At 47.0% G+C, this 17,953-nt stretch overlaps 1 protein-coding gene across 2 annotated transcripts in view; it reads left to right on the top strand.

The window, feature by feature from the left end:
• POMT2 (protein O-mannosyltransferase 2) overlaps positions 1-17,340 on the top strand; it is a 41,432-nt gene extending 24,092 nt beyond the window's left edge. For both annotated transcript variants that reach the window (XM_032482437.1, XM_006184446.3), the window contains 12 exons: positions 1,642-1,708; positions 3,895-3,964; positions 5,735-5,813; positions 6,968-7,119; positions 7,569-7,660; positions 8,740-8,816; positions 11,911-11,982; positions 12,285-12,344; positions 12,437-12,542; positions 13,435-13,575; positions 13,756-13,870; positions 14,712-17,340. In XM_032482437.1, coding sequence (XP_032338328.1) covers positions 1,642-1,708; positions 3,895-3,964; positions 5,735-5,813; positions 6,968-7,119; positions 7,569-7,660; positions 8,740-8,816; positions 11,911-11,982; positions 12,285-12,344; positions 12,437-12,542; positions 13,435-13,575; positions 13,756-13,870; positions 14,712-14,817 — 1,137 coding nt within the window. In that variant the 3' untranslated portion in view covers positions 14,818-17,340. The remainder of the gene's footprint in view (positions 1-1,641; positions 1,709-3,894; positions 3,965-5,734; positions 5,814-6,967; positions 7,120-7,568; positions 7,661-8,739; positions 8,817-11,910; positions 11,983-12,284; positions 12,345-12,436; positions 12,543-13,434; positions 13,576-13,755; positions 13,871-14,711) is intronic.
• The last annotated feature ends 613 nt before the right edge of the window (positions 17,341-17,953 follow it).

Here is a 17,953-nt window from a genome sequence, read left to right as displayed (position 1 = left end):
ACTTTAGGTCTCGATTTTTAAATGTTTTTAAAGTGTAACATTTATAAAGTAAAATTGGAAAATATAGAAAAGTATAAAAAAGAAAACAAAAGTTACACATAATCTGAGGACCAGTGTTTATCCTCGTAGTTTGATGTACAACATTTGATTGTAACAGGGTACCCATGTTCCTAGGAGGCCTCATATTGAAAATTCCATTGTAGAAAGAAATATTTCAATGGAAAAAAGAGGCCATGGACTATACACACAAGAACTAAGTGATTTTTCTAATAGGAATTGTTATAATAATGATTTTTAGGGGAAAAAAAACCCCAACAACACAGAGCGCATACCCCAGCACCGCAAAACCCTAACATCCTTGAGCAAATTCAAGGCAGACAAACTAGATAGGTATAGCTTTTATTTAGGAGTGTGGACTTAATTTCTCCATGGCTACCACAACTTTTAACTTCTTATATGTTCTTAATACCATTATCCCTAATTTTTTTCCTAAGAAAGCAAACACTGAAACAAAGCAGCCATAAGACACGCATAATATTTTTTCTACATGCTAATTCCAAATTTCTTTGCAAATAAATGTCATGTTCTGTCCAGTTGGAGTTATTAAAACTCACATTGCAAGAGAGATGCCTTTATTTCCGTTGTTTCTGGGTGTTTATGTGTTTGTTTACATAATTAGCATAATTGTATATCTATAGCCTCTGTCCTGGGAGAATTGGAATTAGCTGCCTTAATTTGAATCCTGTCTCTCCAGCTGACAAGCTGTATGACCGTGAGCAAATTACTTAACCTCAGTTTCCTTGTAAATGAGGTGGGGATAACCATAGTACCTGCAACACAGAGATAAGACTTGCTGGGTGCTTAGAGCAGTGCCTGGTGATAAACGGTAGCCATTTTCAATATCAGCGTTTTATAAGCCTTTTCCAGTGCTGATAAAAAATGCACTGAAACATTTTCTGTGGCTATGTAATAGTCTTTCCTGTGGACATACCATCATGTTAACTGTTCCTCTAGTTATTTGTTTATTCTGACATTTATACTGTTTCCAAGATTTTTGCTGTTAGATTAATTGCAAGATTACATGTGTGTGCACACACACACAATTTAAAGAAAATCAGTAATTACAAAATGGCTATGGCTAAAACTTCTAAAACTTCAGACTTCGAGGATAAGATATTAATAGAGCTTTTTAGTTTCATTTGGTCATATTTTAGAAAATACAATAGTATGAATTTTTCATTTAGAAAGTTTGAGGCTTCATTTAGAAAGTTTCAAGTCTTAATGACTTGAAAATGCACTAAATCCTCTGTGTGTGCTATAGATTGGGTTACACAAGGTATCATGGTTCCTCCTTCTAGGAGGCTGGAACTTGAAAGACAAGATGCAGAGAGATACAAAGAGACAAATCAATGAGGCTATTGTGGGGGAAGGCCTCTAACTGCAGAAGGAAGGAGAAAATCTCACTCACCCAATGCTACTTCTGAGCCCCATCAGGAAACATGGCCCCTCGGGTTGCTGTCTGGGGATTCTGAAAGAGGCTTAAGCAATATTGGTTTGCTGTTGATTGTCCTGTGGCTGACTGTGCTGATAGTGATGATCTTCTCCCTCCCATCTCCTCCTCCCTCCCCTGCTCCAACCCAGGTCACCACCTATTTGCACAAGGACTACAACAACCTGTGGATTATCAAGAAACATAGTACAAACTCAGGTAATTTGGTAGAGAACTGATGCTTCTTGTATTATTATTTACTCTGATCCCTCCTTAACATTTCTCTTACCTCCAAAAGAATAGTCCTGGGATGGGCTTTCCTGAGCATTCTTTGACATCTTTACTGATCTCAAATATCTTTTCAACAGTTATATATATTGAGCACCTGTTGTGTTCCAAGGTCTGTTGTTGTAATAGGGATAAGCCGTGAGCAATACAGATAAGATCTCACTCTTAGAGCTGTCATTTTGAAGCCAGAGAGCAGGCCGAGGCTCAGACTTAATCCAGAAGAGGTTAGCTGGGCATGAGCCAGGAGCACACAGCGGCTGATCTCATGTCTGATTTAGAGCACACCGAGCCTTGCAGACCCCAGCATATGGTGCAGCTCAGGTTGTCTTGATATGACAGAGTGCTGCTGCCCACTGGTCATCCCTGGACTGGGCCAGTCAGTTGGAGATCTGTGGGCCTGCCAGCCCTGTGACTGGGCTTGTCTAGACTGGGGCCTCCCTCAATGCCTGAGCCTTTGCCTCTGACTGGCCTGGGCAGAGCTGCTCTGAAGCACACTTACCTGGCTCCCAGGGCTTTATGACAAGGGCTATACTCTTCTGCTTTTTGGTTAGATAGCACCCTAGCTGCAGGCTGTGCCTTCTGTTGCAGTCAAGAAGAGGACAGAGGGCATTTCCCACTCACCTTCTGGCCCCTGCTGATTGTCCTGTGCTGCAGGTGTTCTCTGTAGCTCCTCGGCCAACACCACCTGGCTCAGCCTGTCTCGGTTCAGCTGCTCCTGGCCTTTGTGAGGAAGTGGGCGATGGCTCATCTAAATTTACCTTCTCTGTTCACTTTCTCCACCTCCTCTTATTGCCGTGGTTTTTAGGCTAGAAATATGGTCTTCATGACCACTGTCTGCCTCCTGCTCCTCAGTAATATAAATTATGACACCATTGGGCAGGGTCTATTTCTGTATTCCTATAATACTGGTATTGATTGTGTTTTGATCCAATAGGCCAAACACAAGTGGTCCATTGCCATGAGGGGTTATGAAGGAAGACCAGCTTTGCTCTGAAAGTCATGTGGGCATGGAACAAAGCATGAACATCCCTGTTCTGTTATTTTGTTGTGGCTTCCATGTTAAGGTGGCTGCATTTCACCCAGCAGCTAAGGATTCATGTAAAGGCAGATCAGTATAAGAAATTAGGGAGGTGGGAACTGTAGACTAAGGGCTTCGTGTTCTTGGTGGCCATCAGTGACCCTCCCCTACAGATCCATCTGAAGTAAAACCTCTCTCCCATTGACTTATTTGATTTGTCATCTTGCTGATTACTCTTTTTAGGAGACCTTAGAAGGCAGTGTAGGAATGGGCATTTCTGTAGTTCTCTAATTCTCTTGAGAGCCAGTGATTTGTGCTGACAAAATTTGTCTTTCCTGACCATGAGTGTCAGTGTCTACTGCTTGGGACAGAAATTTGCAAGGATCCTTCTGTGTTGGTGTGATTACTGCCAACTGATTTTCCATTGTCATCACTTTCCTAGATCCTGATTGGTCTTGATTTCTCACTGATACAGAGGTAGTCCTTTCTTTCATCATTTCATCATTTTCTTTGCCTCACATTTGTCAAGTCTATTGCCAGAGACAAGATAATGAGTGGAAAATTTTTCAGGGTTTAACATTTGATTTTGAGGAGAGCTGGGCAAATGGTCATTTGCATGAAATTAATATTTGGAAGGATGTATTTTTACTACTAAAAGGAAATCTTATTATTTAGCTTCCCAGCTTAAAAGTCCTCCAGTGGGGGCTTCAGTACTTGTCAGATGAAGGCGGCACTTCCTAGCCTGGCCCCTCTTGTTCACACCCTCACCTGTTCCTACTCTCCTTTCTGCCCTCTCATTCTAACCATGCACATTCATTTGCCATTCATCATGAGTTTTGCTGTTTCATACCTCTGTGCCTTTCCCCAGCCTGTTCACCTGACGAACTTTTCCCTCTCCTTTAAGAGTCTCTCCAAAGGTTATCTCTGGAACACCCTTCCCTAATCCTCTGAGACAGTTAGGGGCTTTGGTCCCACAGCACTCTGTCAGTACCTCTAGCACATACATGTCATACTCTGTCTCTTTACCAGTAGGCCCTCGGTTAATACCAGCCTAATGGGTGAATGATTTCAGACATCACTGCTTGTTTCTTCTTGGCAGATCCCCTAGACCCTTCACTCCCCGTGGAGTTTGTGAGACATGGAGACATCATTCGACTAGAACACAAAGAGTAAGTAAATTTGCTGTTTGGGATAAATGAGTGGTATGGACACCAAAGGTAGGGAGCTTTTTTTTTTTTTAATATTTTTTTACTCAGTTATAGTCATTTTACAATGTTGTGTCAAATTTCAGTGTACAGCACAATTTTTCAGTTATGCATGAACGTACATGTATTCATGGTCACATTTTTTTTTCTCTGTGAGCTACCACAAGATCTTGTATATATTTCCCTGTGCTATACAGTATGATCTTGTTTATCTATTCTGCATATGCCCAAAGCTTCTTAAATGGCTACCTTCAAAGAGATGTAGGAGTCTGTTTCTGAATATGGCAAAGTAGTTCATTTAACTAATGTTCTCACTGAAAAATAACTAAAAGTGCTGGAATAATGTAAAAACACCTTAGAAGCATCAAAGAGCTGATAAGATAGTGAGGAGGTACTGGGTCAAAATCTCAGTGAAAGACGGAATCGAGAGAAATAAGTGGGGCACTGCAACCACTTTTGCCCTTGATCCCACAATCTTGAGTTTTGATCTTTGGTCTTCAACTGCCTCTTGAGAGAAGGAGGTTTAAAATCAAAGCGCTAGGCTCACCTAAAGTGGTAGATAATATGATCTTTCCCTAAATTTGTAACCCCAAAGACTTAGGGTAAAGTTAAATTTGCCCTATCTACTTATATCCAGAGTATGTTTGGGAGGGTGGGGTGAGGGGGACACTGAATCTGGTTCCTTGAGAAGTTGTATATTTACTAGTTGATCTTCACATGGATTTGCAACCCAAATTCATTTCACCTGGATGGTCTCAGCATCTTCAAGCCACGAATTTAAATGAACATGACCCTAGCTAGACTGGTAATGTCTCCTAGGTGCCTGGCTAAAAGCAAATGTTAATCTTCTTTTGAGAAAGACATTGCTATCCATTCCTATAAATAGTTTTTCAGTGACAGTGAATAGTACACAGTAAAAAATAACTAAGCACACAAGGAAATAGAGCACCGTGTTCAAGAATGAACAGAACAATAGACAACAGAAGTAGCACTATGAAAATTTCATATGAATTGTCAGATATGGATTTTTTTTTAAATCAGGGATTTTATATATACATATAGGAAAGCTATGAGCAGTGGTTTTATTCTAGTCAGTAGGATTATGGATACTTAAATTTTATTTTATTGTTATCAAATAAAGTTTATTTTATTAATAAATCAAAATGTAATATTTATTAGTTAAGTTTTATTTTTACAAATTTCCTCTATTTTTATAATGAACATTGATTACTTATTATGGATAAAAGTAAGGGTTATTACAAACAACACAAAGTAAATAAAATCTAAATTAAGCCTTCCACTTCCCCCACAGATCCCCACTTTATAAAACTGGTAGTGGGAGTAGAAAGAGTAAGTGGGAAGGAGGCAGATTACCTATCTCAGGCACATGTAGATGACAAGCTTTAATTTTCTTCTCCCTAAACCCGCATCCTAAGTCAGGCTAGCTTGCCTCAAAGCCACCAATGCGTGCGTTCGGCCATCCCCTGCCCCCGAGCTGTCATGGGATGAACAAGAAATGAAGCCCCAGTCTGTCCCTCCTGGTTTGGGCACTTCTCCAGTTCTCTGGATATTTCTTGTGAGTGAATAGGCAAGAAGCTCCTGATATGTTGGACTGAATAGTTTGGATTCTGATTTGTCTTATCCTAAAAGATGACTGTGAATATCCTTGGTAAAAGAACAAACATTGCATATCTCTTTTCTTTAGGATAATAGCCCTTCTCTCTTAATTTCTAGGACTTCTCGGAACTTGCACAGTCACTATCATGAGGCCCCCCTGACCCGGAAGCACTATCAGGTCACTGGCTATGGCATAGTAAGTGAACCACTCGAGTATGAGCAGGATGTAAAAAATTATGGGGCCTGGCTCAGGGCCATGTGGTAGAACACGTCCTCTCCAGAATTCTGGAATGTTCCTAAAGGATTGGAGGTTGCACAGGTCTCTTAACATTTTGGAACTTTTTGGGCAGGCTCGCTGTGGGAAAGGCAGCCTATGAAGTCTATTTGTTTCCATCTCTTGCCTCCCATAATAACCATGCCATTTTTATGTTCTGACACTTAATAAATGTCAAATATGAATACTATTTGGGTCTCTTTTAAAATCATATTGTACTTAGAAGTCACAGGGCCACAACATGACCCCAGATAAATATACAAGTTTATCCTTCGCCAGAGCCCTAATTCTCATTGCTTCAATTTTAAGGATTACTTCCCTGTTCTGCAGAGGGATGTTATCCACATTGCTTTTAGATTTTTACTGGCTTGGGGTGATGCACTTAACAGAGGAAGCTCTGTAAGCCCTTATGGCTTGGGGAGTCATTTGAAAATAAAAACAACTAGTGGAAAACTGGGTTTATGACTCTCTGTTACATTTCCTTCCCAGGGCTTTGGTATGTTAGTAAAGATTCTGGGTTCCTTAAATTGGAATTCCTAACCCTCTTTCTATTTGCTCATCCCACATTATACGAGAGCCAAGACTTTGAACTTCATCTTTTCCTGGTGGGCATCTCCCAAGGGGAATTATACACAACTGTCTTAATTTCCAAAGTACGATGTCTAGGCCAGACCTTTCTGACTTAGAAAAGTGAGTGTCCATATGGCCAAGGTAATGGATGCAAATAGCCCAAATCTATTTCCGTTGGCTCACGATGATGCCTTGAGTTTGGTTTAAGGGTGAAAACACCTATTTAGAACTTAAACTCTAGGCCTATGAAGTAAAGAACTGAACTTCAGTTTCCAGGGGTTACACTACTTTTCTTGATAGTAATAGTGAGTGCTGGCAATGGCAGCCACTTGGGATACTTCTATGGCCCTCTTGTTCCCTTTCCCACCTCAGTCATTTAGGCCAGTTTGGTCTTTGACCTTTGTAACATGATGGCATCTGAAAGTGTGGCCATCTCCCTTTTCTGATATGCCTTCTCTAGAGTCATTTTACTTTATTTGTATTTTTTTTCTTGATTTATGTGGCAGAATGGGACAGGGGACTCAAATGACTTCTGGCGAATTGAGGTTGTAAACAGAAAATTTGAAAACCGAATCAAAGTGCTGAGAAGTCGAATTCGACTCATCCATCTGGCCACAGGTTGTGTTCTGGGCTCCTCGGGAAAGATCCTGCCCAAGTGGTGAGTCTCTGGCTTTTGATTTTCCAGTAGAGGCTTATGCTTTTCCTTTCACACTATAGGAGTAAGCCAGAAACTTCCATTTCCCAATGGTCAGTGTTCACCTCGTGTTTGCCTTTTTTTTAGTGGTGGGTGGAGGGAGAAAAGGCATCAGGAGTTTTATGGAGCCCAGAGGTCCAGAGTTCCTTTGGTGGTTTATGTGTTGTGATCAGAAAAACATTTGCATATCTGGCTTGTGATACAACTCTCTGGAGTTGTGTCTATTTTTAAATGGGAATGTTGTGTGCTAGGCTGTACCTAGGATAGTCATGGACTATGAAAGTGTGAGGCTGAAAAAAGCATGGCCCCTGGGTTGGAGAGAGAGGGATGCCATGGATCTAAGAGCAGTTGACGGAGCTGCTCTCTGGTGGCCTTCAGGTCTTCTGAGAGACATCTGTGACCCCTTTTCGCAGGGGCTGGGAGCAGTTTGAAGTCACCTGCTCTCCATACCTAAAGGGAACTCTCAACTCCATCTGGAATGTAGAGGACCACATCAATCCCAAATGTGAGTGAGGTCATGTCCTGGGCTGGCTCTGAAGGGAAACATTTATAAGTAACTCTTATCTTAGGAAAATAAACCTTTATAGACTCCCCTGCCATTTTATCTTATTATTGCAATTTCCTTCCTTTCTTAAACCTCATCTCGCCATAGAAGTTGTCTAGATAAGTAGCTCCTTTTTCTTCCCATCCACTTAAACGTCCCATCTTCCTTAAACTCCTCTCCCTAAAGTGCAGTGACCTCACTCAAGGCCAAAGCTGGTTGTCTCTTGTCATTCCTCGCCTCTCGCTGGATTTGACTTCTCCTCGCTGCCTGTAATGCAGGTCCATCCTCCTTTCCTCCTTCTGGGCTTTTCTATCCACTCTGGGCTTTACCTGCCCCCTCCCTCAAGGCTTAGAGCAGGCTGGTGCTTTCCCTTTATGCCCCTGTGTTGCGCTCCTCCCCACCCACATCCAGCCAATGCTTTTACAGAAACTGATGGCTGCAGCTCTTGATCAGATCCCCGGGGTTACACTCCCAGGCTCCAGACTGACATTTCCTCTTTAGTGTCATGTTCACCTCAGTGAGTTTTTGCATTTATCATCTGTCCTCCTGAACTACCTCCTTCAAGCTTCTGCTCGATTTCTCCTTTCCATGCTTCCCACTTCATTCTTTTTACCACTCAATTTAACCAACCAGCTAATTAAGTAACTAATTAAACAACTCCTTATTGACTGTGCCAGGAATCATGTGGGGCCCGGGGAGTGCTTTAAATGAGATAGGCTTGGTCCCTGTCCTCACAGACCTGCCTGGTGGGGAGAGCAGCGTTTGAGGCAGCATCGGCTTGAAGGATGATGGTGCCGAGGGCTGTGGGAGCACCGGGGCAGGCTGTCTCATCTGCTGCCACTGCCTCCCTCGGAATCCCTGCTGAGTGGTTCATACAGGCTGAAGGAGGGTTGAGGATCCTCCCATCTCCTCAGCACTCTCACCTGCCTGTTTGCTTGTCAGGAAGGCTACACTCAGACCCTGGCAGCAGTGTGGATACCACAGACTGTGACGAGAGGGTGTGTGAGAAAGCTTCACTCCTCTGTCATTTCTTTTTCTAGTGCCAAACATCAGCCTGGACGTGCTGCAGCCCAGTTTTCCCGAGATCTTGCTGGAGTCCCACATGCTGATGATCTGGGTACTGTGGCCCCTTCCCATTTGGTGGCTTCTCTATGAGCTCTTGGGCCTCCATAAATGTGGATCACAAATCAGTAACTACGGTATAGACCCACTGCCCTCTTGTGGAGGACTTTGAAAGTCTTTTCACTTACTGGTTTACTTGGTCTTCAAAGGCATTGAGTGATGACGGCGATGATAGTGATTATGGTAACAATGATGAGGAACGCTTGTGCAGCTCTTATGTGCCAGGCACTACTCCAAGCACTGTACATATATTAACTTTTAAAATACTTATTACAGTCCTACAGAGATTACTGTTCCCAGGTGACAGGTAAAGGAGCTGAGGCACAGAGGTTAAGGAGCTTGCCCAGGGTCACACAGCTGAATGTAAGAGGTGGATCCAGGCTACCACTACACTCCTCTGCCTCTAACTGATTCTCAGATCTGTTCTAATAGCAGAGCTCCTGCAAATAATAGAGCTCTTGTCTGAAAATCATGAGACACTGATTGTTCATTCCATCACATTGAAATTAGGATCAGTTAGGATGAATAGCTAATTTGAGTGTGTTGTTTATGTGCAGCATAAAATCCTGACCATCAGCCTGCTCATGTTTTCAGACAGAAACAAAGTGTTTAAGGGGCATGGTTGGTTCTTTTTTTGGGTATTTAAGACTCACCGTACTCTCTGTCATTAGTAACTGATAGCTAACATCAAAGGTTTAAGAACAACTGAGAGAAGGGATCTTTAAATTGAGAAAACTCTACCCACTAGCCTAAAATTTGCCCGTGAACTGGAGAAATCCTGCTGCAGTTTTGATGTTTAGGGGGAGACCTTTGCTGTGGCTTATGGAAAACCAGTGTTCTGCAAGAACGATCTTTAGGAATCCCTGATCTCAAGCCTGGTGCACGCCTCCCTGCAGGGAGGCAGAGAGGTGTAGCAGTTGTTATTTCCCCCCCGGTGAACCACTGTCAACTGGTCCTTCCTGGAAGTGATTATGTAAGCTGTACTCAGCAAATACAGTTGACTTATTTCACCAGATTAAGTTTCAAAATTCCAATTTTGTCGTTTCTGCACATTGGGAGGTGATGAGTTGACAATAAGCAATCTTTGGGTCACTTCTTCTCTGACTCTCTGCTTGTAGCTGTCACTCTGGCCTGATGACATAGCTGTTTTGAATATGTGCCTGTCAGTCAAAATATCATTTTATGTCTGGGTAGAATTTGAAGACTAAGTCTAAATAAATAGTCAAATTTCTTCTTTCATTATCTGAGAGGTAGAGTCAAAGAAGAAAAGGGACACGAGGAACCTTTCTTATTCAATTGATATAGAGTCAGGATGGAGAGAGGGATCAAAATAGTCCAGAAACTGCGGGGAACAGTTCTGCTAGCCGAGTAGAGGGCCCAAGGCCTGGGCGGAGAAGGCTGCCCTGCATGCTGAGGTTAGTGGAGCCAGCCTGCTAGGTGTTAAGCATAGGAGACAGCGTATAAATACACATGCCTATAATGGTTATGGATTTTTTTCTTTCCATTTCTTGGTTTATTAAAGGAGTGCATTTCTTAAGAGTTTAATGTGTAGGATGCCCTTGGTTTGTTGTAGCTCTGGCTGGAGTCCCCGCGTTTGAGACTGAACTGTACTGGCTTGAAGGAATTGATTTTCCTCAGTAGTTGCTCTGGGGTCCAGAGTGATTCATTCTGAGGCCCTTCAGATGGCTATAATGGTTCAGGGACTGTACGGTCGGCACCTTTGGATATGACACCCAACCCTGGCACTTTTGACCCTAGAAGAGCAACCCAGCCCCCATAGGAAGTCCTGCCAATGATTTCCAACCCCTTGAGGAGCTGGGTTAGAAAGACACTGGGTGGTGGTTCACTGAAACAGACCTGGATCTTTCTTGGGCTAGACCAGTGGTTCTCAACAGTGGGCAGGATATATTTGGCAATATCTGGAGATGTTTTGGCTGGCATAATGAAGGGTTAGGGGTGCTTCTGGCATCTAGTGAGTAGAAGCCAGGGATGCTAAACATTCTACACTGTGCAGGCCAGCCCCCACCAAAGACCTCTCCAGCCCAAAATGTCAACAGTGCCTGGGTGGAGAAACCTGGACCTAACTCCTAGCACCTTGCTTCCCTCCTCAGGAAATGGCCTTCTCAGTTTGTCCTGATGACGAGCCTGATGCCAGTCCCAATGGTTAACATCCAGAATCCTGACCCTTTTCCTTCTTGTTTTAGCAAAGGCCTGATTTTGCCATGTAGACAGGTTGTTGGATATTACTGACTACTGGATTAAAGGGACTGAGGCTGGGTCCTGCAGGCTAGAGTGTGCATTTTCTGCCAGAATGATATCCCTCCTGGGGGTAAAATGTATTCTTGCAGGGCAAAAAGCAAAACAATGTACAAAGCACAGGTATTCTTATAGTATGTAAACATATATACAGCATAGCTGTGGTAGTAAAATGTCATGGAGGGACTTACTGTGGTGATTGTTTTGCAGTATATATGAATATTAAGTCATATTGTATACCTGAAACTAGTATAATGTTATATGTCAATTATACAGCAATAAAAAATACTTTTAAATGTCATGGGGGGTGTTTAGGGAAAAAATGTCTGAAAAGGCTGGGTGGGGGCAGACAATAATGAAAAAAAAGCTGAGAAAACACTAGGCTAAACTTACTTATTCAAAGTCCAGGAACTTAACGAAGTTTCTGGGTTTGTGTTTGAAATTGGTCTTTCAAGGGAACAAATAAGTCAGCCTGATTTCATATGCTCCTTCTCATCTTCTTGACACCTTATACTGGGCCTGGAAGATGGATATATATTTTGCACCCATGGGAAACAAGTCTCTTTTCCTCTTTCTCTCATGCAGAGAGGGTCTGAGCGGACTTGTCTCTGCTGGGAAGTGGAGGCTTGCTTGTTGGGAGAAGTAAGGCAGTTGTAAGCCAGTGGGCGATGACTGAGAATGAGCACCTGATCCTCCCAGTAGGGGAGGGAGTGTGGAGAGGAGAGGGCTCCTCTTGACACCTGGCCATATAGCAAAGAAACCCAACCCTCAACGTTCCCATCAGCCTCCTGGATCTCTGTCTTGACTAGCTTTTCTTTGCCACTCTCCTGCAGGGAAACAGTGGCCTCAAACCCAAGGACAATGAGTTCACATCCAAACCCTGGCACTGGCCTATCAACTATCAGGTAGGGCCAGGCGAGGGCTCCTCCCAGGGAATGGAGCCAAGAAAGAGACCGTTGAGACTTGGTGGAGGTGGGGTGTGCTGGGGTGTGCTGGGGTGGCAGGACGAGGCCTTGCCTGGCGTGGGGTGGCCAGCAATGGCCTCTGTTTTCTGCTCTCATTCGGACCCAGCCTTCCCACAGAGCCCGCTCTGAGCCTCCTGTCCAGGTTCCCTGTCTGGGAGAGGTGGCCTGTCTCCCTCCCCCTGGAACTTGCGCAGCTGGGAGGAGCTGAGCTATGGGGCAGCAGTGTGTCCTCTGCTCCCTAGGGCTTGCACTTCTCGGGAATCAGTGACATGGACTTCCGGGTGTATCTGCTCGGCAACCCGGTGAGCATCCTGCACACCCCGCTTGGGGCCCTCGGCTGTGCCCATGGAGAGCTGCTGCTTTCTCTCACCCTCCTGCTCCTGTTTCCCTGCAGGTGGTTTGGTGGCTGAATCTGCTGAGCATTGGCCTCTACCTCCTCTCAGGGAGCATCGTCGCTGTGGCTGTGCAGAGGGGGGCACGTCTGCCTGCCGAGGTTGAAGGTCAGGTCCCTGGGCTCTCCTGCTTCTAACCTAGCGGCCGGCAGGGTGCCTGCACTCAGGCTGAGGGGCCATCCTTCGCCTTTCCCTCTCCCCTTCCCTTCTCTTTTTAGAGCTCATGGCCACCAAATGCCCAGTGCTGTGTTAAATACTACATTCTCCCAACAATGCTATAAAGTAGAGTTTATTACCCATATTTTATGGAGCAGGAAACCAAGGCACAAAGAGGTTAAGAAACTTGTTCCACAATATATACTGTAAGGGATAAAGCTGAGGTTCTCATCGAAGCAGTCTGTTCAGAACCTTCACTTCTAACCTCTATGCTCTGTGCAAAGCTGCCCATCTTTTCTCTTCTGTCCCCTCATTCCATGGCCTTGACCTCAAGTCAGGGAGAGAGGAGCCCCAAGGCATGGTCTGTGGGTTCCCATCCTAGTGCTGCTCCTGGTAACTTTAGCTGCCAGGCCATGGACCACAGCATCTGAGACATTCACATGGGCTCCTTCTGCCTCTGCCACTCCACGTCTGAGCGGGCCCAGACCACCTCCTCCCACATCCATCCTCATCTCTGTCCTCACCTCCGACCTGTCTGCTGCTGCAAAGATTTATGTGGCAGCAACGATGCAGGAGATGGAGATGGAGGCCGGGCTGCCTCCTGCTGGTGTTTGGCCCCTGCTGTGGGTGCGGAAGCCTCACTGGGCCAGAGAGCAAGCAGCTGCTCCTCTCTTCTGCCAGCTGCTGCAGAGTTGTTCAGTTTGGTCCGAATAAGGGAAGGAAGACTCAGTAATGTGCTGTGGCTTATTCAAGTCACATAGCAAGGAAGGGGCAGAGCTGGACTGGACCAGGTTCTCTGCGCCCTCTCCGTCGGCTGACTAGGGCTGTGCTCCTTGGGGCCTAGGTCTGTCCTGGGTCCTTCTGCGAGGAGGCGGGCAGCTCCTGTTTGGCTGGATGCTCCATTACTTCCCATTCTTCCTGATGGGCCGGATCCTCTACTTCCACCACTACTTCCCCGCCATGCTGTTCTCCAGCATGCTGACAGGTCAGCGCTGCCCACCTGGATCTGGGTGATAGGGGCGTGGGAGGGGAAGGAGGACAAGGCTGCCATGGAGCAGCCCACTGAGGGGGAAACCCTTTGCTCCCCTGACCTGGGTGGCTCCTTCTGCTGCCTCAGAAGGCATCCTCTAACAGACTGGTACGAGGCTTCTCTTCCTTCTACTAGGCATTCTGTGGGACACTCTCCTGCGGCTCTGTGCCTGGAGCCTGGCCTGCTTTCCCCTGGCCGGGGGCATACATGCGGTGGGAATCCTCAGCCTGCTCCTTGGAATTGCCTACAGGTGATCGTCCCCCACCTCTTCCCTTGCTGCCCACCTCAACCTTGATGCCTCAGCCCCGGAGGTATTTAGAATGCCCTGGGGTGCTTTTGAAGCACCCTGATGCCTGCCTGCATCTCCAGAGGCTCTGATTCAGCTGGGTCTAGTCGGGTCCCATCATGCACTGTTTTCAAAGCTCCCCAGGTGACCCCAGTGTGCAGCCAGATGAGAGAAACATTGCTGACTCTCTGCATTCTTTCCTCTTGCCAGTGGCTCCCAGCTTTTAGACCACTCTGGCCTAGGTGGGAGGGTGCCCCCTTTTAGTCATGTGGCTCCCAACAGGAACAGCTCTCGCTGGGGTGAGGGAGCAGGTGGTAGAGAGGCGCAGGGGGTGTGGTGTGGCTCAGAATAACTGGAAGGAGGTGGTTTTGGCAAGCCGCCCTGCCTTTCTCCACCTTACAAGTCTCACAGATCCGCTGTTGACAGTCACTGGTCTTAGGGGACCAGGGGGCAACATAAAAGCCTGAACAGGGAATGGGGGCCTGTGAACTGAGAGCACTGCCACATTTGAACAAATACTGTGGGCCAAACCGTCCATGACCAGGACCTGGACTGCTGTCCCCTGGGCCTCTTGGGAAGAGCTCTTCCTTTTATTGTCATTAAGTCAGCCTCTGCCGAGCTCGCAGGATTCAGTGTACTCAGGCAGCAAACTCATGCAGACATGGTGACAGGAGGGGTGGGTCTTGTAGGTGGAGAAAGTCCGGTGAGCTCCAGCAGGAGAAGCTGAATTTCAGAGATCTGCAGGCCCCGTACCTCGCTGAGGCACTGGGATGCCAACTGCTTCCCCCTGGATTCTCTCCCTCAGCTTCTACCTCTTCCACCCTCTGGCTTATGGGATGGTTGGTCCCCTAGCCCAGGACCCCCGAAGTCCGATGGCAGGACTAAGGTGGCTGGAATCATGGGACTTTTGAGGCCACTGCAAGGACACCAGCCTGAGTCCAGGAACTTCCTGGGGACAGCCAGCTGCAGAGCCAGTCCCTGGACCTTCCCAACTGTGGAGGAAGCTACCCGAGGAACCTGCGGAATTCTGCTGCCTGTCAGGACCAAGCCCTGGGAGCATCTCGGGATTAGCCCAGCGCTGAAGAGAGCTCTGCTCTGTCTGCAGAATTTCCACCGCTGGACATGGCTCAGCAACAGGCGATGACATCTCTCAGCCCGTTTCCCCGAGTGTGCAGTGTACGGAAGGATGAGTGTGCAAGGGGTGGGTGTGAGCGTGTGAGAGAGCGTGCGTGTGAGGGTATGTTTGTCCGTATACCTGTGGAATATAGATCGTGACTGTGGACAGCTAAGTGTCATAAACTCTAAGAAATCGTCCAGGGCTACAGTAATATTTTCTGGTATTTTTTTCAAACTGGATTTGGTTTGTAATGTTCATCAAAAATTCTCAGACCTCCAAGAACGCTGAAAGCACTGGCCCCACTTTGGGATATCACCAAGGGCAGAGCAGATGGGATTGTCAACACCGTGCTGCCCTCCTTCCCACAAATAAACAAATGCAGCTGAGTGCCCCTGAGCTAGAGGGCCGGCCTCCCAACTCTTCCCCTAGTGGCTGCTGTGGGGAAGTCTCCTCCGTGGCAGCAGGTCTGGACGTCCTGCCCGAAATGTCCGCAGAGGACTGGGCCCCAGGACCAGGCAGCTGAGAACTCACAGCCCTGTTGGCCCTCCTCAGCCCTCGGTTCCTCGCCGTCTGGGAGTGTGACACCCTGAGACTGGTGGGAGGATTGGTGCCCTGTCCTTGGCTGCTGTGTGTTTCTGGCCCTGTGTGCCAGAGGCGATTTCTGGCTACCCACCCTTTGCCCTCTGCTTCCAGCCTGGCTGTGGGAGCGGGACGGATGCATTCTCCCAGCTTCGGGGAGAGCCTCTGGGACCCCTTTCCTAGCAGTGGAGGCGGATGTGTGGCAGAGCAGGGATCTGTGTGGTGCTGGGCTCTGGTGTCCCAGTGGGGTGTTGGGATGTGGGCTGCTCTAGCCTGCCTAGGCTGGTGTTCTTGTCACTTACCAAGTGTTCCCCATTTTTACTTCTCTAGTCCTCCCCTGCTGACACCCCTCTTTCACTCCATTCCCTTTCCTTTCTCTGTCACTGTTTTACGAATCTCTTTTCCCTCAAGACCCAGAGCACCTAGAGATGCATCAAGCCTTCTACTCTCTACCACTTTGAAGCCCAAGCAAGAAGCTCAGAGCTGTTCCTTTCACTTCCTCCCCAAATGAAGGGGATAAAGAAAACCCTCAGGTCAGAACTGAACTAACCCAAGGCCAGTCCTTCAGCTGCCTCCATTCTCCTGGTGCATGACAAAGTATTACTTTGTCTCAGAGGACTGTGATACCTCAAGGTTTAATGATGAATCTCTGCCACACTCCATCTTCCCTCCTCTGTAGCCCCCATCAACTCTGACAGGGTCAGAGCTCTTCAGAGCATCTTTGCTAGGCGGTTGCCACGGAGACTGGAAATTGGTCCCAAGGACAGGCTGTGCTACCTACTGGGTGGTGGGGAGGGAAGCTTCTGGCCACGTTCAGACCAACCATCATTAATGTTAATAGAGGAAATGCAGCAACGTCAAAAGCAAGGCAGGTTTGTTAATTAGATCTGGGGCCTGATGACCTCCCTTTCCCAGGGCTGCGGCCCTTTTGACTTCCCCCAGCAGGAAGCACTGCCGGGTGCTGAGTCTGGGCTGCTTGCTTAATTGCATTTCTGGAAGGGAAGGAAAACCTCCGCTCACTGCCCGCCCTCCTCCACCCCCCACAACCCCTTCCCACCCTTCCCCACCACAGGCCGAGTCAGTTTCTTCTGAGCTGGGTGGGGGCAGCCATCTAGGTGGGCTCTCCTGGTGGTGGGATGTTGGAACCTGTGCTTGGCTCTCAGCAAAGAACAGTGACCGACAATGACAAGCTGGAGGTGGCTGATGTTCCCTTGTGCCTTCTTATTTCCTAATGAGAACTTGTTGGAAGGGAGATGCTCAGAAGGAGCCAGAGGGGCAGCCACTCTGAGTGAGGATGAAAGGAAGGAGAAAGCTCAGCCAGCTTCCTGCCCATCCCTCCCTCCTCACTGGCCACACCAGGGACAAAAGTTTCCTCTGTCTCTTCCACTGCTTCCCCAAGATGGGAGAAGAGCTGTGTGCCCACTCCCTCCTCTTCCTCTTTGCCCAGACTGGCAGACACTTCTCTGGGGATAAGGCCACATGGGTTGATGCAGCTCCAAGTACTCAGGTTCTGCTGTTGGATGATTCTGGGGAGGGGGCTGTTGAGCGGTGTCCAGCCCACAGGAGCTGGCAGAGTGTGACACGCCCTGCAAACTTGCTGGTGGAGAACGAAGACATTTGTCAGTCATTCCAACCTCCAGCCAGCTTCTTGAACCACATTTTATATATTAAAAAAAGTTTCCACAGATAATCAGAGGCCATTTACTTTTGTAATAAATAGCTCTTGTTTTGAATGCCATGTTGTTCTTGTACTTAATTGAATCTGACTTGCTCCCTGGCTCTCAGAAAGAAGAGAAGAATGTTTTGAGTGCAAGGACTGTTCCAGTGTGCTGGAGTCTGAAGCCATTCTAATTCCAGCAGAGGCCCGGGACTGGGCAGGTGAGCCTGACCACCCCAGGGGACGTTTGGGCCCTCTCGTGTATAAGGTTACTTGAGTAATGTTGGTGGTTGTTTTGATTTATTTAAACTTATTCCAAAATAAGTATGAAGCCGGACCTTATTTTTTCTCTTTTAACCTGCCTGCACAAATATAGAAAGGAATGAGAGAGAGAGAATAGTTGTCTACTTCTGAGACAGGTCAGTGGCACGGCATTGTAGCAACATCCATTCTGTTTACCAGAGGCCCTCATCTTGACAGGGGTCTTCTGGTATCTGGAGTCATGTTAAGGGTCGGAAGGAGTAAGAGCTGACTTGTGTTGGACAAGAGCTGAGGGAGAAGAGGAATCCACTGTGTTGTGAAACTGGGGGTCCTGGGCTGTCTGACTGCCCCTTCCCCTTAGGACCAAGAGTAGCTGGAGGCGGGGTGGGGAATGGGGGTGGGAGGTGTGTGAGGGGGTCCCTGCAGATCTTCA

This window comes from Camelus ferus, chromosome 6 (assembly GCF_009834535.1).
Source record: "Camelus ferus isolate YT-003-E chromosome 6, BCGSAC_Cfer_1.0, whole genome shotgun sequence".
In the NCBI taxonomy this organism is placed as follows: domain Eukaryota; kingdom Metazoa; phylum Chordata; class Mammalia; order Artiodactyla; family Camelidae; genus Camelus; species Camelus ferus.
This window is presented reverse-complemented; position numbering and strand designations above follow the sequence as displayed.